Raw genomic sequence first — 21,508 nt, 5'->3', positions numbered from 1 at the left:
TGAGTTTATTATAACCACGATATGTTAAACTGACCGCAGACCCAACTTGGTGGTAATTTTACAGACATGGACACAAGTCAGTGCCACAGGTCACCCGTCCTGGCAGATGATATGGGCCAGGGGGAGATAATTGTAACATGGAACTACTAAACAGTAGCTCCTTAATTGTAAATCGACCAAATCCAAAATACTCGAAAGTAATTGATTGATCATTTCCAGTGCTTGGAAAACCTTGCACTGCTCATCTTCTGTTTCTATTTGAAATATCTTAATAGATGCATGAATACATACACACAAAAATTAGAAAGAAGAGTGATTCACTAAAAAAAAAACTAGATACATCTTTATTTATTGTAGCCTATTTCAAAATACAATGATTTTCCTCTCTTTTGCTCTTTTTCACTTTTCTAAAGTAGTTTACTTTTAAAAAGTATTAGTCATTTTAATAATACAGTGTGAAAGATTGCTTCTCTTTCTTATAATGATTTCTGTACAGGGCCTTGAATTTCGAGATCTCAACTGGGATGAAAAACAGTTTAGATAGCTGTCATCATTAATCATCATGTTCATAATCGCTGTCATCAATACAAATACTATCATGAAGATCAACATTATCATTCTTGTCGATTTCTGTTCTTGAACGTTTTTTTTTTTCCATTCAGATTTGTTCTTATACCTCTCTCTCATTTTATTCAGGTTATATACTTATTCCTATATGTTTGTTGCGTTTTCGAGCTCACCCACTTTCTCTTTCCGCGTTTTTGTTTGTCCAAGTTTTGGTATGGATTGCTGATGATTTTTTTTTTTTCTGTTTTGCCATTCTGAAATATTCCTCCCAGAAGCTTTTACTGCCAAAGTACGGCCATTAATACGTCATCAATGCATGGACTGGTTACTGTTGAAGCGGACTCATTGGAGCGCGAAAGATGGGTGTCGTTTTGCACAGACAGGAATACGACTCGTCAGGGACTAGACTCATGGGTCGCGCACTGTTCATTCTTAATCTAATAACGATACGGGGATTTTTCGGGTCCATAGAGACTTATTGACATTGACTGTACACGATATCTAATCATCTTGAAGCAAACTTGATCGGGCCATAAAGTCTCAAAATGAGGGCGTCATGGGAACGAGGAAAGAAAAAGGGAAAAAACAGTTCTATGAATATTTGGAGTGGGCTTATTCTGTATACCCCGAAGAAGTGTCAGCTTTTAATGTATATGTCATTGGTAAATCTGTTTCGTTGGTTCCGACTCCCTGATTCTGATGTTCTGATTTAGGTCCGGGTACTCAAGAGTAAATCAAGATTAACTTAAAGAGAACGTTTGCAAGACGGAGCATGACTATTGTTACGAACATTGATATTACTAAATATTTCTCTGAGAAGTAATTCGTTGTGAAAGTTTTTCTTTCGCGGATGCACATTGATGTCAATCCGCTTTAGGCGAGAAATATGCAAGGTTTGTTGTTTTTTTTTACAAGATGAAGGGACTACCTAAAGTGATTTTCCCGCCACATGGAATTCTCCCGCTTTCTTAGGTGTTTCGAGTTGCTAACCGTTCTCCAGTGTGCAGATGTGGCAGCTTATATACGATGCAACGGCTTAGCACTGTTATGGCTCAATTTAAGGATTGTCGAGCTATGCTGACTCGAAGTACTAATGCTATTTTTTACAGATCAAGAGACACGCAGGCATGTAAAAGAATAGGAAAAAAAAGCTCTGTCAGATGTTTCCAAGTTTCCTAAATGGTTTACTCTAACACAATAACACTATCATTGGTTAAAACACTTTCTTCACTTTTCGAAGCGATAAACAATCGTTTTCAACAGCAGCTTCTTTTCATGCACTTTCACTTGATATTACATAAGCCTACACTGGAAGCATGTCGAACCATGGAGCTACTATTAGTAGCTCCATGGTCGAACCACGCAGCTCACATTGCGTTCTTTTGAATGGAAATACTGTTAAACAATGCCTAGGGGGAGCTATTGTGCATATTCGTAATACAACACACATTTTAAAACAATAAGTTGTCCCAGGCAGTCAGTGGACTTTCAAGGTAAGGTTCATTTCAAGGAAATAACAGAAAGATCGTCTGCGGCTTGAGCTAGCGACAATGTGTCTGTGCTTGTCAGGAACTATCTCGTAGTAAACAAACTAATTTTTCCCCTCGTAATCATCAAACGTTAATAACATTAACAGATCACGCATACGTATACTGATGCAAGCCCGCCGTTTTATGGCGTAATAAACCATGCGTGCAAAACAAAAGGTAATGAGAGTCCAGTGTCACGCAAAACCAACAAAAACATACTTGAAACCACGGTCTGTATTTTCTTACTGAAAGTGATGTGGGGAAACAGGGAGAAGAGGGGCATCACTCCAGAATAAAATCCCAAAAGCCCAGGGATCGAAAGTACCCTGACACTGACATTGCCAAACACGTTTTTAGTTATTTTCTTTATAAATAAGTTAAGTGTGCCGGCGTGCTGTCTCCTTAACGTGGGATTCGGAATCCTTCATAACATTTCTTTTTCTCTTTTTCTTTCTTTCTTTCTTTCTTTCTTTTTTTTTTTTGGGGGGGGGGGGGGTAAGAGATGGGGTAGTTTCAGCATTCCTACTTCGAAGTGGTAATGCACACGTTCCTCATGAGTCATGTCCTGCACATTGTCACAAACTTTCTCCATGCTATTCTCAGTGAGTTCACGTGAAGAAAATATCGTCATGGGATTCTGATGGGGGAAAGAAAATGTTCACTGCTCACTTATTATCAGAGGATATTGCGGGTGCCCTATTATTGCTTTCAAAAAAAAAATGTCTTACAGCACTCTTTCTCCTGTGGTACACTTTCACCCATGGTTCCGAGCACTTCGAAGAGGTCAGATCATGGCATTTGTACATTCTTTTGCCTGCTTCTTTTGTTTTTGTTTTTGTTTTTGTTTTTTGTTCTATTCTTTTTGGGGGGGATTGGTGGGGATTGTCGGCTCACGATGAAGCTCTTTTCTCGGCTTTCTAGTTTTTTTTACACATCGAGCGAGTCCTGTTCGAACGCCTCGTCAACTTTCCTTCAACTCCACCTCAAAGAGGTCCTCGCTAGGCGGCGACGTCGTTTGAGGAGCGGGGAGAGGCATTCCCCAGGTACCGTGCTGCGCGCGGGCGATTCATTCATGTTTTCATCAACCCATTAAAGCACGCTTTCTAAGCCGGGCTCGCATATTTAAAGGTGCAGTGTCAAACCATTTTTTCTCTTTTTTTCGTAAGGATTAAAAAATTAATACATAAAAAACTAGAAACAAACATCTGTATGATGCTGCTTGGAATAATTCATTCAGGTTAAAGGCTTTGACGAGCCTTCAATAGTACCGTAAATGATCTAAATATATACTTTGCAAGAAAACACAATAGCAATGTTTCAATAAACACATAGAGAGTACAGAGTAGTCAGAGAGGTTGTCTGAAGAGAATTTAAAACATGCGCAAATATAAAAAGGAAAATAAAGAACGGTCAAGAGTCATATGAATTACAGGAAATCATAGAGAAATGAGCAAATAGGTAAACTATCAGATGAACATTTATAGATAATTATCGTATGAATATTTAAAAAAAATCGAGTACAAAGTGCAAACAAATTCAAGGAGTTTTGATCTTGCGTATTTATCGAAAATAGAACCTTCAATCACACCTCATAGAAAGACCAGATTAAATGATCATTGAAAATGCTAAGAGGCATGTGAGGAACACTTAACGCGGGGCGCACTAATTCATGTTGGCTAATATCTGGCTTCTTCTTGGTAACGGGGAAAATGAGAACCGTTTGGATAAGATTGTAGACGATTAGTTTGATTACATTCAATGAATTGCCGATGTTTTTTCAATTTCATCGCTGTTGAGACCAACACCATCGACCTTTGAACATTTTTTTATCTTAACAAAAGGCTCACGGGTAATGTGCAGATTTTTCATTTCGGCAACATTTTAGAGATTATAATCGCCAACCTGCAGGCAATCCATTCTGTAACCATCTGCATGGTTATAATCCAGTCAAAATTATAATAGTTGAAAACGTGTAACTTAGCACGAGATTCTTAGATGATTCGAGACTCGAGATTGAGTTGTGATATTCATGTGACTCACTGACCATATAACAGAGTGTATAACTTTTGATACGTTTTTATGTTTTCATTGTTGTAGGCCAGAAAGCCCATACTCTTCAAGTCGAAATTTATATCAAATCTGTAATTGCTGTAAACACATAGGATTCGTGGGCAGATATGGCGAAATAAGTTCTTCATTCCTTTCATTTCATTTCATTTCATTTTCGACGAAAGTAAACAATATGGTATTTGCATAAAAACGAAGTAAAGTACAACGTGACTTCTGCATATGCAAATGAGTTTCAAATCCCTTTAAACTAGAAGTGAAAAAAAAATAACAATGTTATAAGCAACCAAAATTCACAGATAAGCTGAGTTCGCTAGTACTTGTGATGCTCTGAAGGTAATATCGGAATCTATGCACTAGTAATTGTTTGTTTGTTGAATATTTACTTGTTTATTTCTGTATCAAGTAACTTAATGCGACTGGAGGGGGGGGGGGAGTATGATTTATCTTGCAAGTAGCCACGTCTGCAACTGTGCTATTTCAGTTTCGAATATTGATATTTCTTTTGGTGAGTGTTCATGAGCGTCCTCATAATCATTTCACATAGATCTTATCTTTAATCCGTTTTTTCCTCAAGTCAGTCCCATAGGATATTTAATGCATAAAGCCACAAGTTGCTCTTTAACACATCAGGGAAGAGTTTTGGAGTGACGGAGAGTGATGCCATCTCCCAGTAGAATCACTGTGTGAATAGCGCACAATGGCCATTTTTCATCCCTTTTCCCCGGAATCATTCCGTCATACTATCCATATTTATGCCCCACCCAAGAAGTCTCATAGGAGAATGTAGTTCTGAAGATTTGTTTAGGTTTTGTGTTTTTTTTTTTTCATTAGTGTTTCTTCACGAAAGATATTCTTAGTTGACTATAGGGAACAGTCAGATACAAAAGACAGAACTAAATAGTTCGTTTTTTCAGCATTGCAATTGCGTTTCTCGGCCGGTGTGAAGACAGTATCAGACTTCGATTTAGCATACTACACCCGCGCATCATGAGGACCAATTAACATCAACACTCATTGCCAACATATTTTGTTCGTCGAAAGTTCTGTTTTTGTTCTTCCAATCTTCATACCCCCCCCCCCCCCCCCCACCCCACCACCCAACTTGCTCGTGTTTTGTTTCGACGCCCACCTACATTGGGCTAGATTTTTCCGCCAACGTTTCCGGCACAGCTTATGAGTCTGTATAAGGTTTTAAAAAAGTCGAGATGCAGACTCAGATAACTTGTTTCCAGCCGGGACTATCATGAAAAAAAAAATAGAAAAAAACAAAAACCTTTCGATATTTAGTCATCGATATGCTTAATCTGGTTAGCGGGCAAATCTTCAGTCCGCGCTCGTTCCCTAAGCTGGCTGGCTGGCTGAAAGCGAAGTTTTGAAATCGGCGCGATTTATCCCCGAGGATCCCGCCTCCTCCCCGCTCTTTTTTTTTTTTTTTTTTATTCCTGTCTCGTCTGGTATTGGATGCAATGTCATTGCCGGTCTGCCGCAAAGTCTTTTGAGTGGATGATCTCCGATAGGGAGCGATGATCAATGTTTGCTATTAGGGGACACAACAGCCCCAAACCCTGGAAGAACTCACTCTCTAACTGCTGTCTGAGAAGGCTGGGTTGACATTTTGGCTTTTCCCTAGAGTGGGGACTGACTTCCGATGCCTTGCCTGACGTCACACGACACCGTGTATGAATTCATAGTATACACTGTTTACCTTTGTCGTTGCCTGGACGAGCGGAACCTTAAAGTACAATGCCACTACAGGGTCAAAATAATTATAAAATGAGTAGAATTGTAGAATTTTCATTCAAATCACGCATACGTAAGAAAGTTTGCAAGTATTATACTTGTTTTCACTGTTGTTTTGATGTATCTGTTATGATATGTCTGTATCCTTAGTATGGACCCTATGGAGCTTTGTCAGTCTGGCAGCAGCGTCATGTCTACACTTCATTTCATTTTCGTCTTGTTATGATGACGCAATTATTGTCGAATTTTTAGCACTCAGCAGGGACTGTACGTGAATGTGGGCACTGAACATCTTTGTAAATGCGAAATATGAAATATATAGGCCTCGAGATACAAGTTGCGTTTATCATGTATCTTTCATCGTAATAGACTTTCCTACAATCCTTAAGGTGATAGAGCGCCCCCATGATAACAAATAATGATAGATACAAGAATTTACTCTGAATGTGAAAAGACTCGTGTCAAGCGATCCGGCACCAGATTGTTATCGATTGAGTTTGATATCAGCTCTTGCGCATTACCTTATGGCACGGGGAGGTTGGACATTTGCAAACAAATTTACCAAGTGCGTAAATTACATGTAGTTGATGTTATGTACGAGAGCATACTCTATATTATGAAAGAATGCCGCTGTCCTGATTATCACGTATAAATCGAGGACGCGCTAAGCTAATTGGACGAAATTATGCCAAATTTGTTGATAAGGTCCACTGAAAATGTCTGTATCACGATTGCATGTCCATGGCAACAGATTAATATCAAAGCAACAAACCAAACAAGAATAGCCCCAGCTTCACTTACATTTTTCAGTTTTCGTAGAGTGTCTTATTTGATTATTTTTGACATTTAATAAAAGCGATAATAAAGTCTATAGCCCACATTCGCTCGAAGTTACACAGATTTCCAGCTTAAACTTCGTGGCACCGATGAAAATAACTTGCATTCTCGAGAGACATCTCTTCCTCTTGTGAGCGTCCTGTTTCGCAGACAACCGTTTTCTGCTCTCAGTTGCGGGATTCAAAAGGTCATGCATAATATAAAAGCGCCAGACTGCTCTCTGTGTACCTGACAAAATTTATGCAGATTTCTGGGACCCTTGATGAACGAATCTTGCAAGGGAATTGAGTTCTTGAAACAGCGTTTTTCTCCACCTCAAAAACCTCGCCTACGCAAGGCGTAGCGTAGCCTCTTCCCCGTGCCGTTCTGCTCGTGTGGAGCCCCAAATGGCATCAGCTTGCCTGATTTCCCTCTTCGGCGGTCATGTGGTTCCAAAAATGAATGACTCAAGGATCGCTGTCAAACTAAGCTTATATAACACTATGAGCTTGAAGTGTTCAAAGACTATTCCCAGCAGATCTGGGGCCTATATACCGAAGGAAACGAAAAATGTTCAGAGGGTCTGTTTAGATGAGACGCCGAACTTTTGACGCCCTAGATAGTTCGCCCTATTAAGTACTGCAGCTTATTAAACTGCAGTGCATTTTCGTCTTCAATTTGACTCTGATGAATATAAATGAAGTAAAAAAAATGAAATAGCTGAAGCTTCATCAAATCAGTACACACTGTAAAATCACGGAACTTTACTACACGCGTTTGTCATTTCAATGTCCGTATAGAACAGCAATGTTTGTCGCACAAAAAGAATGGAAATTTGATGAGATGATAATGGAACCAATATCACTGTTTTGTAAGAATATTTGTATAAATCCTTTTACTTTTCTCCGGCATATTTCCGTCTATCATTATGGATCTTTTCCCCATTTTGTTTATTTGATTGCTCTTTCCATCAAAGGCAGATTATAACATATAGTGGAATTGAACGATGCTAAAAGATGAACTACGTCTCATGAAGCATATCGTGATTATGTCCAGTAGGGCAGTACTTTACGTCACTTATTTTACCGATACGAAGTCACGGGCAATTTAGCTCGCCGGTTTGAAGAAAGGCGCCATAATCGTGTATAGATAATTGACAGTATAGGCCCTTATATCACATGGCACTCTCTGTCTATTTGTTCAGGCATTCAATCAATATCTCACAGATGTATTGCGTAACCATTATCTTCAAAAAAAATCTTATCTCTAGAGTAAGATGGATCTCGACAGTTGTCGCAACCCGGACAGGAAGAGAGAAAAGGATACTAATGAGGCTACGAAGATGATTTCATGTTATGCCATCTTGCCACACAGTAGCAATTACTCCTCACAGACATCTGTCTGTGGAGAGACATCCGCTCATCTTGAGATTTAGCGGTGAAGATGACTGTTGAATACGGTATAAATGTTCTGCCAAAGATCAATTAATATTCCTTCTTCCGAAGTAAATTGTGACTATGTGTTAATACCTGAAGTTACGACAAAATTGTTTAGTATTTTTAACTGTGTATTCATTCATTTCCCGCAATAAGGTGGATAGCTCTTTCAGCAAAAGTGATTTTCCAAGGGGTCCACTAGACATACATATCAAAATCCACATAAAACAACAGCTATAAATGTACAATAAGTCCTACAAGAGCAAACCATTGTAACGGATATTTGCAACATAATGCATCTAGACATATGCAAGTCTTTTGAAATCTTTAAATCAATGGAGGGAATATCGTGAATATTTTGAATTATTTTCTGCCAGTTTGTTTCTTATTTGAACCTATACTTGCGCTTTGGTAACTCGATAGGTTGAGGACATTCTAAACGTTCTGCCCCTCGATTTAAATGTCTGTCTTCTCTGTCATGTATTTCGGTCAATAAGGTTTGAAAAACTGAAAAATTGTATGAAATGTTTTTACTGAGCATTGGTATCAACGTGAATGGATTCTTGGAATTCGATGCATCAATCGGCGCTGCAAAACGAGAAACAATCCTTCTTTTCTTCGTCACAAATTTAGGATTTTGTTTTCTTTCTTTCCCCTTTTCTGATGAAATAGCTGTTGTCATTGAAGTTGCTCTATTTGTATTCTTTTTTCGACGCTGAACATCAAATGTACAGAGTGATCGCTCTACGAGCGTTGTTTGACCCTGAGAATGAAGTCGAGTTTCCAAAACACCTTTCTCGAGATGACCAAGAGCCAGATGCCGGAAGTCTCCATCTCCCTTGACCATCGTGGAGGAGGAGGACAGCATCACTAGTGTCTCCTCCCCGCCTGATAATTGTTTTCAAACATGCCCCTCTGGATCGTCCGGAATTCGAGCAATGGTGAAGGCGTGAGTAACTAGTGTACACATCAGCTCTCGGAGACTGAAGACCCGAGATACCACATCAGTGAGATGATGCGACGCAGATCTCTACGGTCCTGCGCTGAAGTTGTTACTTTCAAGTGGCTCTCTGGCCCGTAGGCATTTTTATGCGAGCTCGATTGAAGACGACGCGCTATTAACGACGCCACAGAGCTGAAAGTCGTCAAAGATAGCAACATTTTCTTCTTTTGTTTTTGTGTGTTCTTACACATGTATCTGTCTTTTCTCATTTCTAAAAGCGCTTAGAGACTTGAATTTAATTTGCGCTCTATAAAAATGGTTTATTATTATCATTATTATTATCATTAAGCCCCTATATTTTTTTCCTTCATTGTTGGTCATGTTTGTGCTAGCGTCATTAGTAATGTGTGTTCCCGATTAAGAATTCTTCTTTATCATGGGGGAGGGGGGTTACACCAAGATAAAGCTTTCTTTTAAAAGGAATCCAGTGACGTTCACCTGGATGACAGCACTTTACTTTGTGATGAAAGTGTTTCGTGCACTGGTGATGCTAGCCTCAGATACATCCGTGTTAAAAGGTATAATGACCTCCCTGATATACGTTACCATATTTTCCTCTTGATAACTTCTCTATGGTTCCACTTCCTTTCCGTCACTCTCTCCGCTACTCTCCCCATCCTGACTTTCTCCCTCAATCCCTCACTCCCCTTCCCCTGGCCTACACATCCTTTATCTTATCTCTCAACTTTTGGAAGTTCATCTCATATCATATTTTGTCCAAAATAAATCTCCTTCTCTCGTTCTCCTTATAGTGAGTAAGCCTTTCCATGTGCTTCTTCTCTCCCGGAATCTTCGTTCCATTAGATCGCTTGAGGTGCAGGACGACCATCCCGAGTTGAGATTCTGACCCAGATTGCCCGCCGCCTCCCAATGAATGACAGCCGCCCAAATGGGATGCGAAAGCACGGCGTTAAAATTCCATCGATACAAACCTCAAGATGTACCAATCTCTCCCGAGACGAGTGATCAAGCAGTCATAATAGTCGGGGTGGTTGTAACCTTTTAGGGATTAAGAAGATTTCACTTCAGACTCCCGTTGGGTTTCTGCCGTCTGGAAGTATTTCGGATGGGCGATATTTTGGTCCCTACACATTTATTTACATAGCATCTGACGAGTTATCTTCAGAATACTCAAATCCTGATTGAAAAATTATTGCACTTTCCGTTTTCAGGGGTTTGCATGATCTCGATGATGACAAACAGGACTCAAGATTGTGTGGGTGTAGATCTCATATGTATTGACTAAAGAAACGTGTCAACCGTTCAACTGTTGTTTGAGGTATTTTAGAGATTACTCATAGCGGCAACTAATCAACATGCTGACCTCATGACATCGTATGCAAATGAGTTATAAGTGCTGCTGAGAACTACGGTAGATTGAGAAGAATTGGCCTCAATGTTCCGTTGTGCAGCAAGCATGTCGAGTTCATATCAGGGAGGCCACTCAATGAACACATCACGCGTTATTAGATGAAGCGTGAGGAAGTCGCGATTATTGGATTCATTACGTCTGTGGAGACCGGTATTTAGAGCAATGCGATTTACAATGATTATCGTTCCGTAGCAGGTGTAGGCTACGCGATATACCGATGCGTGAGATTCTGCAGGCAGCAAATCGCACTCTTCGTCTTTTCGCTGCTCCTTTCACTCTGTCATTCAATTTAACTGAAATGCTGTATCAGAGCAGCCACATCACGTCCGACAGGAGGGAGCAGGAGGACGAGGAGTGCAGCTCAATTAACGTCTTTCCTGAAAACGGTTTACTCGAACTCTTGGTTTCCAACTCTTTGGCAAAATTCTATCAACAAGAAAAGAAGAGGGGAAAAAAGATTCATTTAAAGGCTGATCACTCTCTCTGCTTCTTGTCAGCACCTAATTACAAATCTCGCGAAAATGACGTTAAGTACTGTAGCTTTGTTGCTATTGTCAGACACTTCGGCAAGAGTAGTCGATATCGAACCATGAATGTTGCACTTATTCATTTAAATGTACACATCTGCACATTTAGCACTGAATAAAATGCCTGCACAATGCCACAAATTTAGAGATAGGACAGATAGAGAGTCGAGAACAGCACAATGCAGTACTATAAGTAGGCCTAGTCTTGTTATTATGGTGTTCTAGTGCCAGATGAAGTGGTCACAGAATCATATTCTAAATGTATATTATGCACTCTTCGTACAATGTATTATTTTTCCATTGTTGACATATGCTCAGAATTGCTACATTGCTTTGCAATGGCAATGACAGTTGCAATGACAATAAGTGTTTACATTGTTATGTCACTCTTGTTGAAGGGTAACAAAATGGAACCTTTACCAATCAAGAAAGTACTCAGAGAAATGTGCATTTATCAAATCATTTACAATACTTCAGTGTGTTAATAATTCCTTTGTTTCTTTTCATCCCATAAGCACTGTCGACATGTGGCAAGAGTTCACCCTTTGCAAGTGCATGTATGGGATTTGACAAATCTATAGCCCAGTCTGAGCTGAAGCAACTTTCGTTATGACTGTATGGAAGGTAGTTTATACCAAAATGATGATGATAATTGTACATGTGTTATGGCCTCATCAGCCGTCCATAATTTTGTGCTCTTTGTTGCTGGAGTCCTTTAAGCCCCCGTCCACTTCCGACACGTGAAATAATATAGATTTCACGGTCTCGCCGGTCAGCCGCAGCAAGTTCAAAGGGGAGATCTATCGTCCTACCGAGGATTACAAATAATTGACCAATCATTGGATGGACTTTGTCGGAACAGGTCTGTAAATCCTCATCGGGTCAGAGAGATGATTAGATTTTGAGAGATTTCGCTACTTGATAGGGGCCAAGTTTCGTAGGTTTAAGCGGGGAGGAAAGATTGGGGATTTTAACATTCATAAGGCATGCGACCGATATGGGAGAACGAAATTAAATTTGGTTCCGTTTCTCTCAGCTTTCAATGCTCTAACACGTGTAAGATTAGTCCTTGGGGTCATTATCAGCGTTTCATGCTGAGTATCTACCGACTGTGTCAAGGAACTCCCATTGGAAGCAAATTGGACGAGACTGTTCCTGCCGGTGTTAATCATACATCCTCTCAAAAAATTACTGCGAGCATGAATGAATGTTTCTATTTAATGTTCGGGAAACCCTGGCGTAAGAGGGAGAGCACACTCAACTTCAATTTCGTCCTTAACTATACAACAACTGAAACATGTTACCGTCATCTGTCTATTCCGTATCATTGGCCCTCTAGAGCCGAATATGATTTATATTTGCTTTTGTTTACATTACCATCAATTCTTACACAAAATTCCTCTAACTTCCAGGTATAAAGATTACTCTTGACATGAACACAGGGAACAAACAAAAGCATGAGATCAGTGAAAGCTTTAGAGCAATAAGACACATTTTCTTTCCCTTTTTTTCCAAGGGAGAAGTGATCTTCGTATAGTATAACATTGTAATGATGCCCACTATGTTTTGAATGCAAAGGGAGTATGAAGTTGATGGCGATGAGGCCCTGGTTTGTCATCCTCTCGAAATGTCTTTCTTCACTATTCTGCGCAAGGGATATCAGTAGCTACTTCGACTTCCTGTACTGCTGGCATTCAAATCGTCGCAGAGGTCTTAAGACCCTGCCTGTTATCCAACTTTGGTCAAATTTTCGTTTTGTGTTGCTTGACCTCACCAACAGGTCGCTTGAAACAAATCTCTCCCTCCCTTTCTAGATTTTGCATAGATAGTACTAGCCATCATTTTCAAGGCTTCTCGATCTTCCTTTATATGTTGATGTACTAATCCAGCCTATAATCGCCGCTCAAACCACTCACACGGGAATCACCGAAAATTACAGTGTTCCTTTAGAGTCGCTTTGATCTTGTGATCCAGTTGCCCTATCATTATGATCAAATGTTTTCGTCATGATGATAACGACATGAATGAAATTGTGGCCTGTCTACTTCGTTGAGAGAGGTATAAGAGGTCCTGTCACATTGAATTTATCTATTGCCGACGGGCTCATGAGGCCATAATTATTTGGTCACAGGAACAGAGATCAGAGTCTGTCCTGTCGCTACGAAGTATCACATCTGGGCAGCATTTCACCAAACTTGTCAGGCACTGACAACAGTTAGCTGCTGAAAAACTACTGAAATTCTGGCATCTGATTGGCTGAAAGCAAAGTTTTCAGTGAAATTACTTACAAAAAAAAAATGTGATGAAATCCCCCCTGGAGCAGAACGCATCGCTGATTCTATCCATGTACTAGTTCAAGTATACTTATGAACTCTTTTTAAGTCTATGCATGGGTTGTAGCTCCATGGGCTATGTAAGGGATCGCCGGTGATCCAGAGATACACGTGGGCAGATTATTAGAGCTCACAGTTGCCCAATGAGTCAATGAACCTGTGTCAGGAAAGAGTACGTTTCCTGCATCACCATGTGACTGCGACTAAATCCAGGCTAGCAAAAATGCGCTCCCGAGGTATTATGATAGTCGTATTTCCCAGCAGCCGCCTGTACCCTTTTCAATTTCAGCGTCAGATGGCACTTCTGTTCATTTTTTTTAAGTTTGTTTATTGAAGGCAGGCGTTAGTGTTGTCAACATTCTCGTACACGATGACAGAGGTATTAAAGATGATGGAGTTGGAAGGGTTAGATCAACCAGATACACCAAAGTTCATTTGCATTACTGCGATTCAATGATGATTGCCCAACATAAATAATCAGCAACTAATGTATGCAGCCACGATTACAACAACTGCAATCGAATACAATAGGGAGCAAACATTGATTGAATTTCTCATTGCAAATTAGGTTCTCAATTCGAGAAAATCCTTAGAATGGAACACTTTGCATTTACGAACAAGCGCACAGGCAGATATTTCGATATTTCTTGGATGAACGTTACATGTTAACAAGAAGCATAACAATAGATGTTCTCATAGCCGTCTCTGCATGCTCAACACCCAATAGAATCAACACGTCTTTAGAATGGACTCTTGCGTGATTTCGTCTCACCTCCCTGTTTGAAAGTAGAGAAATGGTGTTCAAATCGTCTTGACGGTGTAAACAAGGAGTGAGAAAGGGCATGAAGGGTGCTTATAGCGCTCATTCCCTGTAGTTATTACTTGAATTAGGTCATTATAGATTCATAAAACACGTGTAAAAGGTGAAACCTATTAGAGCTAACCTTGTACACGTCGAAACGACGCACAGAGCACGTAAAGGTGTTCCTTCAAAACATCTACGAGAACCTTCAAAAGGAAGCAATCCTTCCTGTCCTCTTCATTTAGTTTAGGCAAGAAGTAATTATCACACAAGATTTAATCGCAGTACAACCTGTTTGATGTACTGTACACAAACCATGAGAGAATGAACTTCAGGTACCTGTTTCATAAAGAGTTGTGATTGATCTTACGATCGATTTATTGAGCGTATAAGCTCAATCTTGAGCGTAAGTCCTGCTTCATAAAGACATTTACGCTTGATTTCAAGAAAATTAAGCGTAAGTTTTAGCAGATTGAGCGTTACTTGCGATCACTCGCAAAGTTGTTTACGAAACGCAATTTGCGATTGATTGTAACTTGCTCTCAATCTTCATTGTAACAGGCCCCTGATCTTTAATATATACCAAAGATGACGAAGTTACAGCAAAAGCCACACGAATGGAGACGCAGCTGTCGACTTCCCATACAATGTAGGCCTTATACGCAATCTCTGTGTCATCCCATTTAATGATTGATTACTACCAAAATATGGATTTTACGTGATCACACGTTTGTGCAACAGTATCCTTATTGCATGAGGTTTATGCTTTTTAGGGTAATTGTGGAATAAACAACAATTTTTTTACTCCTTTCGGGAGGTTTTATTCTATGATCTAATAAAAACAATCAATACGCAGAGTAAAAGGTATCGACTTCGGGAGTATAAAGACATCACAGCCAGGATTGTTATGATTGTGGGACAGGTATAGGGATAGAGAGAGAGAGGGAACGTTGGCTTCACATGTTTGTTGACGTGCCTTCTCCTTATGATATAGAGTGTCAAAAGTTAAAGAAGACAGCGATATTTGACCTATTTCAATGCATCTTGCATTACATGAAGGGAAAGTAGTACAGGTGCCTTTGTGCCTCTAAATCGGGATATCAATGACAGAGGATTATCTCAGGGTATTTGTGTTTTTCAAAACAGACGACAAATTTGTGTAATCTTCAGTTCGGTGGAATTTGTTTTCAAGTATGCGTTAGGATGGGTGGCCAATGAAATATGATTTGCATCGTGCGTCGGCCCCTTTCGTCCCCGGGTCTTATTTGCGCCTCCTATCAAAGAAAATAACTGAGGGGTTTGGGACGATGGCGACGGGAAGTACAGCGAAACGAAAGACCAGCATAATAAACTTGGAACTTGGTCCTTCCAGGTATGGACATACTTCGTATGCTTTTCAAGTTTTTATCCTCCAAAGGTAGTGAAGGAAGAGTTGGAGACTGAAATGGAAACACGCTTGAATAAATAAATGTTTGGTAGCAGTGGGGCTATTGGCTGCCCCTTGTTCTGCTTCTGGTTGTAATTGGAGGCGGTCAGTGATAATATTATTCGAAGCGGGGTGACCTCCGCGTCGGTTCTTCCTACAAACCCCGCGAGCGATGGAACGTCAAAATGTTTGTCAAACTTCAATCTCTACAGAGGGCAACAAAGCACGATTCCGCCATAAAGAGGATGACATGTTTCGGAACATGTTGATGGTGGTTCTCTGTAAATGGCTACTCAGCAATTACCACAACAGAATCTAAACATATGCCTATATCAATAAAGTTGTGCTATCGATAGAGGGTTCCGGAATTTGTTTATAGACATTTGAGTAAGTAATAAATTTACATAAGCCTATAAATCTGCTGTGAATTATGGTGGATTTGATGGTTAACCCACAATTCAGCAAAAACTCGTTGAATACAGTAATATGTACACGCTGGAGGCTACAGACACGGATTTTGGTATGTGGGACAGTCTAATATGAATGGGGGTTTGTTTACATTTCGTGTTGACGAAATATGAGAAATTTCTGAAAGAGAAGACTCGAAGCAAGTTTTCCAGATGTTTCTTGTCCGCTTCTACGGCATGACGTCTGTACTTGCACACTGAAAGATGGATTTTTTAATAGTATTGAAGAGCTGTCATACAAGTGGCTCAGGCGCCATCAGGCTTAAACCAGAAGACCACAAAAAATATCAATCCTTAGCTCCCCGGTTCGAGCTCCCTGGCAGCTGCAATTTTGCGTTGGGCCAGACACCCTGTTGCCTGGACTTCAAACCATTTTCTCCTAAACAATGTGAAAAATCGTTTTGCGATAAGAACACAATGTAGGCTATTACTATCAACACGTTTATCAATAGCCATCTGCACGGTTTTCATAATCACTATCATTATTCATGCATACACGTCAATCGAAGAGCTCAAGGATAAAAGTCATCTGTATTTGTTACAATGTCTAACGCCATGTAATCATTTTCAGCAAAGTACGTGGAATTTCAGAAAGGTATTTTGAATGTAAACAGATTGACATGAGCAATAATGATCAGAATATGAGATGGAAACAAATTAGGATGCACAATTTCATGAACGCTTCTTAGTTTTATATCAAAAGCTGATAAGCAAGTGTTGTTGTCTTTGGCTCTTTCTAGAGATGGCATGCATCACTTTGAATTGAATTGAAATTGAAATCAAGGATAAAACGTGCTTCAATCTGTTGTAGCTCCATGCTCCCATGTTACCGATATTTCCATGGCGCACAACATGTGTGTGCATTTATTATACAGGGCTGTGTAGGCCCTAATGTTGACAAATCTTTGAAACTTCTCGTCTATTGAAACTTCATAAACAGCATTTCCTTGCCTCGTGTTAAGGCACTGACCTGCCTCAATACTTGAGTGCCCTAATAGTGCTTACACAGAACTTTACCATGTCGTCTGCCGAAGTATACGCATTGCATGATGGGTCAGGAGTAAATCTAAGCTCTCTATCGAGGTGTTGACTGGAGCTTCCGTGCATCGATCGCCTAGAGAGGGTTTTGAGATCACCTGTTGCCTTGCTGATTACCCATCCTTCAACCCTGTGACCATTTAGGATCTTGTCGACTTGCTGCTGCGTTCCCGCGCTTTTACTCCAGAAGTATGTTGCTGAGGTTTGCGCATGAGTGTAGGAATGCCATTCTCCATCAAATCTCAAGAATCAGCAATCACTTAGCGTGTAATATACGGCATTTCTGTTATGTCACATGAGCTCATACATTTTCCAGAATAGCCTGTAGAAGGCATTCGTCGTAGAAAGTTATCAAGAGATTGAAACTCAAATCCATATAGCTTTTATTTTTATTTCTACACATATTCTTTTATGGTTGGGCATTGACTGCCAGCAGTATTATATATCTTGTATATTAACTTGGAATAGCGATGAAATATGAGTCTATCTGGCCTCAAGAAACTGGGATTTAGCGAGCTTATTTCTGTACAAAGAGCCGTTTGTCCGTGAAAATTACTCTGCATACCGTCTATGAGATGAGGATTTGCTTTGTATATTTTGCAAGCACTAAAAGCGAAAGTCGTGTACAGCGTTCTGTTTGGGTAGACACGATCAGTTATTTCACCCCATACATTGAATTCATCGCGCGAGTTATGAATCATATCATGCAGCAGTCTGCACAAAAGCTGCACTGCAAAGTCACTCGATGTATACGTCTGTTAGCAATGAGGAAAATCCACCTGCCGCCACGATGTAGGTAAAGACTATGAAGGACTCTGGCATTTATTTGATCCGCACTTTTTCCAGATCAGTGCATGGGATTATGGGGATTTGGCCGGACGAACGTGGTTTGTATTACAAGTACTATCCAGATCATAACCAGATGTTAAAAAAAACCTATATTTGTATCCCCTATACATATAAATGGCTGAGATGATATCTCGTGGGACTGCTAAAAAAATGACGAGTGTCTGTAAACAGCGTTATCAAAGCATGGTGCCTTTACGAGTAAAACTGGAAATGAAAGATCATGTCCGTGTCATATACCTTCAGAAATGAAACGCTTTAATTATGGTTGTGGTCAAGGTACGGTAAAATATTGTAACGCTAATTATACTGTCCTATCTAACAAAACTAGTCATCTTTCCTGTGAGTAACCATCCTTGTAGTTTTCATCTAACCTAAATCAATGACTGTGGTCGTGTTTTGTGTACAATACAAATGAAACAGTGTAACTGCACAGTATGCGCCCTTACCTCTTCATGAAAGTTTTTCTGTCGTCGTGACTTTTTAATCATGATGTCTAATTTGATGAAACTTAAAGAACTTGTTGTTTCCATTCCACTCTCCTGGCTTTCTACAAATCTATTTTAATTCTGTAACTCATACGTCGACATGACTATGTTATCTAAACTCGTTATATGATGTCATGATCAGGCACAGGAAAAATGAAATTGATATTTCAGCTAAGTTGAGAGAATTTCAGGTATACCTCCATCTAGTTCAATGGGAAAGTTTCAAACACTTTGTACTTTTTTATATTCATGCCAAAATGTCAGCATTGGCCTTTATGTTGAAACTCACTCAGTATCTAAGGTAATTTCATTTAAAGAGAGTAAAATCGAGGAGAATAGAAAGCAAACGTGTTGTTGAAATAAGACAGGAATGAGAAAGTAATGTAATAATGTGATGTTCAGAAAGTTTTGCCGAGATCGTTGATATCGGTCACTTAAAGAAATTGGACGATGTGATGATATCATCATCTAAGGTCGCCTAAATTTTTTATATAGCAATAGAGAGTCGTGAGGTGACCATTCGAAATCATAATAAACAGGCGACTTCCGTGATAAAGAAGTCCCCGAGACCGACTTTTATTGTCTGTTTAGTTGTTGTTGTTGTTGTTGTTGTTGTCATCGTTTTTTGTCGTTGTTGTTTTTTTATCGTTTTTATCGAAATTCCGTTGTAGCCGAACGAAAAAGTGTATAAACATTATAAAGATGATAATTTTGGGACCTGTATTTTTACTTCGTTGTATCCGTAATTTCCCTATAACCATATAATCCGTAGAATATACTGTAATGCTTCTCAGGTGGGCTCTATGCTGCTTATCAAGTTTTCCCTTTAAATTGGTAAAGAAGTCGAAGGGTCAGTGAAAGAGATGAACCGCCTCTAAAGAGGGATTGGTTTCTCCTGGCCTTATCATGAGACGAGGTCTTGATCACTTGATGCCTGGAATAATGACTTCCGGCTAGAGGCAAGGGGCAACACGGGAATGCGCTGTCCGAAGGTCGGGATTGGTTGATAGAGAGAAACAGGTGTATGGAGAGAAAAGAGAAATATATAAACATAAATGGATACGGAAAGATAGATTGATAAAGGGAGAGAAACATTGGAGAAAGAGAGAGATATGGAGTGCAACTATGTTTTGTTATGTCTTTGCTTTCACATTTTTCAAGGGGAAAGGGAGGGGAGGATAATCACAGTCATAACTCCAGATATGAACATGATTTTTTTCATACTCTATAAACATTTGGGAAGGGCGTTTCTGATAATTGGTACTTTGAAGGACGCTGGATGGGGAGAAAAATGAGTGTATTGTCGAGAAGGAAAAAGAACGTGCTGGAACACCGTCCCAAATCAAGCTAGGGACTAATGATGATTAGACCTATATTCTTGAGAAAAGCGAAATGAAGTACTGTATATGTAATTGTAGTGTAATGTGAATCGGCACATTTCGCATTCACAAATCGTCATGACACAAATATCAAATCTTGATATTTCTGGGGGGGGGGGGGTTTCTAGCCATTTTGTCGCTAGAATGAGAAGGAAAAAATTGTTACTTGCCGCACAGTATTTAGTCATTGTTGAACAAAAATGTTTTCTCCTGTTTCTTATGATAATCATATTTTGCCTGTTTTTGTTTTTCCGCCTCTCTGCTGTTATTGTTTACCAGTTATGGATAGACCTATTCACCACCATGCATATGTACTTTTTACACTTCAATTAAAAAAAGAAAGAAGTTTGCTTATTTTATCTTCCTGTATATGGTACTTATACATACGTTTGTCAATTCAGATCTACCTTGCACATATCTAATCATGTTGGTTTCTTTGCTTTTCATTGCAGAACTGGGAATTGGTGCGAATTTAAGCGAACGAAACAGGTCACGTGTAACGTTCGCAATGGAACAGAAATGTATATACAACGTTCAATATCTCCATGGTGTAATTATCAACTTCGTACTCTTTATGGCCAAATTCAGCAAAAGGACTGTACTAAATCTTCATATCGGTAAGTTCAAACTCAGTTGTATTAATTATTGTAAACAAATCAAAGTTTTTCTTCATGGATGTCTGGAAAGTGCAACTTCTGTATTCGTTTAGTCATGGTCTATCTGCTTGGACCAATAGTGGCACCTCTATATCTTTCACGCCAAAGTATCCCTACCTCCAGGCTCTGTGGGTTGCCACCGCTTTCTATGAATGAGTGTCTGTTCATTTGCAGACATGATATCCTAAAACCATACGTGAAATACATAAACTATTACTTATGGAGCTCGGTGGAATCATTTCTGGCGTTCTAGACTGTAATAGTATCTGAGATTGAGAGGCCCTGCATGCATGGGTTCTTGAACAACAAAGATATTCGGAGTTCGAACCCTGTCCCAGGAATACATGCTTTGACATGATGATCCACCTGACACTGCCTGACGTCCCTCTTTACTCAGGTAGGCTTATATCTTGACATAGAAAACGGCAATGCTGGGAAAATCATAATGGCTGCACCTTATGAGAGTGATAGCGCTGAACAGGGCTACTCTGTGTACGATAAAAAATAAGTAATTCCCTGTCAGCTCTGCCTGTAATGGAATGGAAAAAAAGTAATTCCCTGTAATGGAATGGAAAAAAAGAAATTCTCTGTAATGGAATGAAAAAAAAAGGTAATTCCCTGTAATGTAATGGAAACAAAAGTAATTCCCTGTAATGGAATGGGAATGTATCTGTCTCGACCATGATCATCACCCGGGAGCCTATTTGCTGCAAGCCATGAAACAAGAGGCGCTCCAAGTTCACTCCTGACCCGCTGAGACTCCACACCGATGCTAACGGTTCAGTCTGAAGGCTCGCTATTCCTATAAGGTTCGTTAATCTGAATATGGAATAAAACTCGTTATTCCAAAGATTTGTTGATACGAAAACGAAATAGGGTTCGTGATTCCGAAGGTCTGTTAATACGCACTGTCTTTACATTGCCGGATTAACGAAGCTTCGGAGCAACAACCCTATTGTTGAAAAAAAAAATGGAATTGAATCGAAATTTCATGATTGGATTAACGAACTTTC

General features: G+C 39.7%; 1 protein-coding gene across 1 annotated transcript in view; it reads left to right on the top strand.

Annotated features, from left to right (window-relative positions):
* LOC139736686 (uncharacterized) overlaps positions 1 to 21,508 on the top strand; it is an 83,802-nt gene that overhangs the window by 27,103 nt on the left and 35,191 nt on the right. Inside the window, exon 2 of the mRNA XM_071647434.1 lies at positions 20,292 to 20,456. Within this exon, the coding sequence (XP_071503535.1) occupies positions 20,292 to 20,456 (165 nt within the window). The remainder of the gene's footprint in view (positions 1 to 20,291; positions 20,457 to 21,508) is intronic.

The sequence above is a fragment of the Diadema antillarum genome, unplaced genomic scaffold (genome assembly GCF_040938485.1).
Source record: "Diadema antillarum isolate AM-2024a unplaced genomic scaffold, OU_Dant_1.0 seq00000662_RagTag, whole genome shotgun sequence".
Classification (NCBI taxonomy): domain Eukaryota; kingdom Metazoa; phylum Echinodermata; class Echinoidea; order Diadematoida; family Diadematidae; genus Diadema; species Diadema antillarum.
Note: the sequence above shows the minus strand (reverse complement) of the source record. Positions and strands in the feature narration are given on the sequence as shown.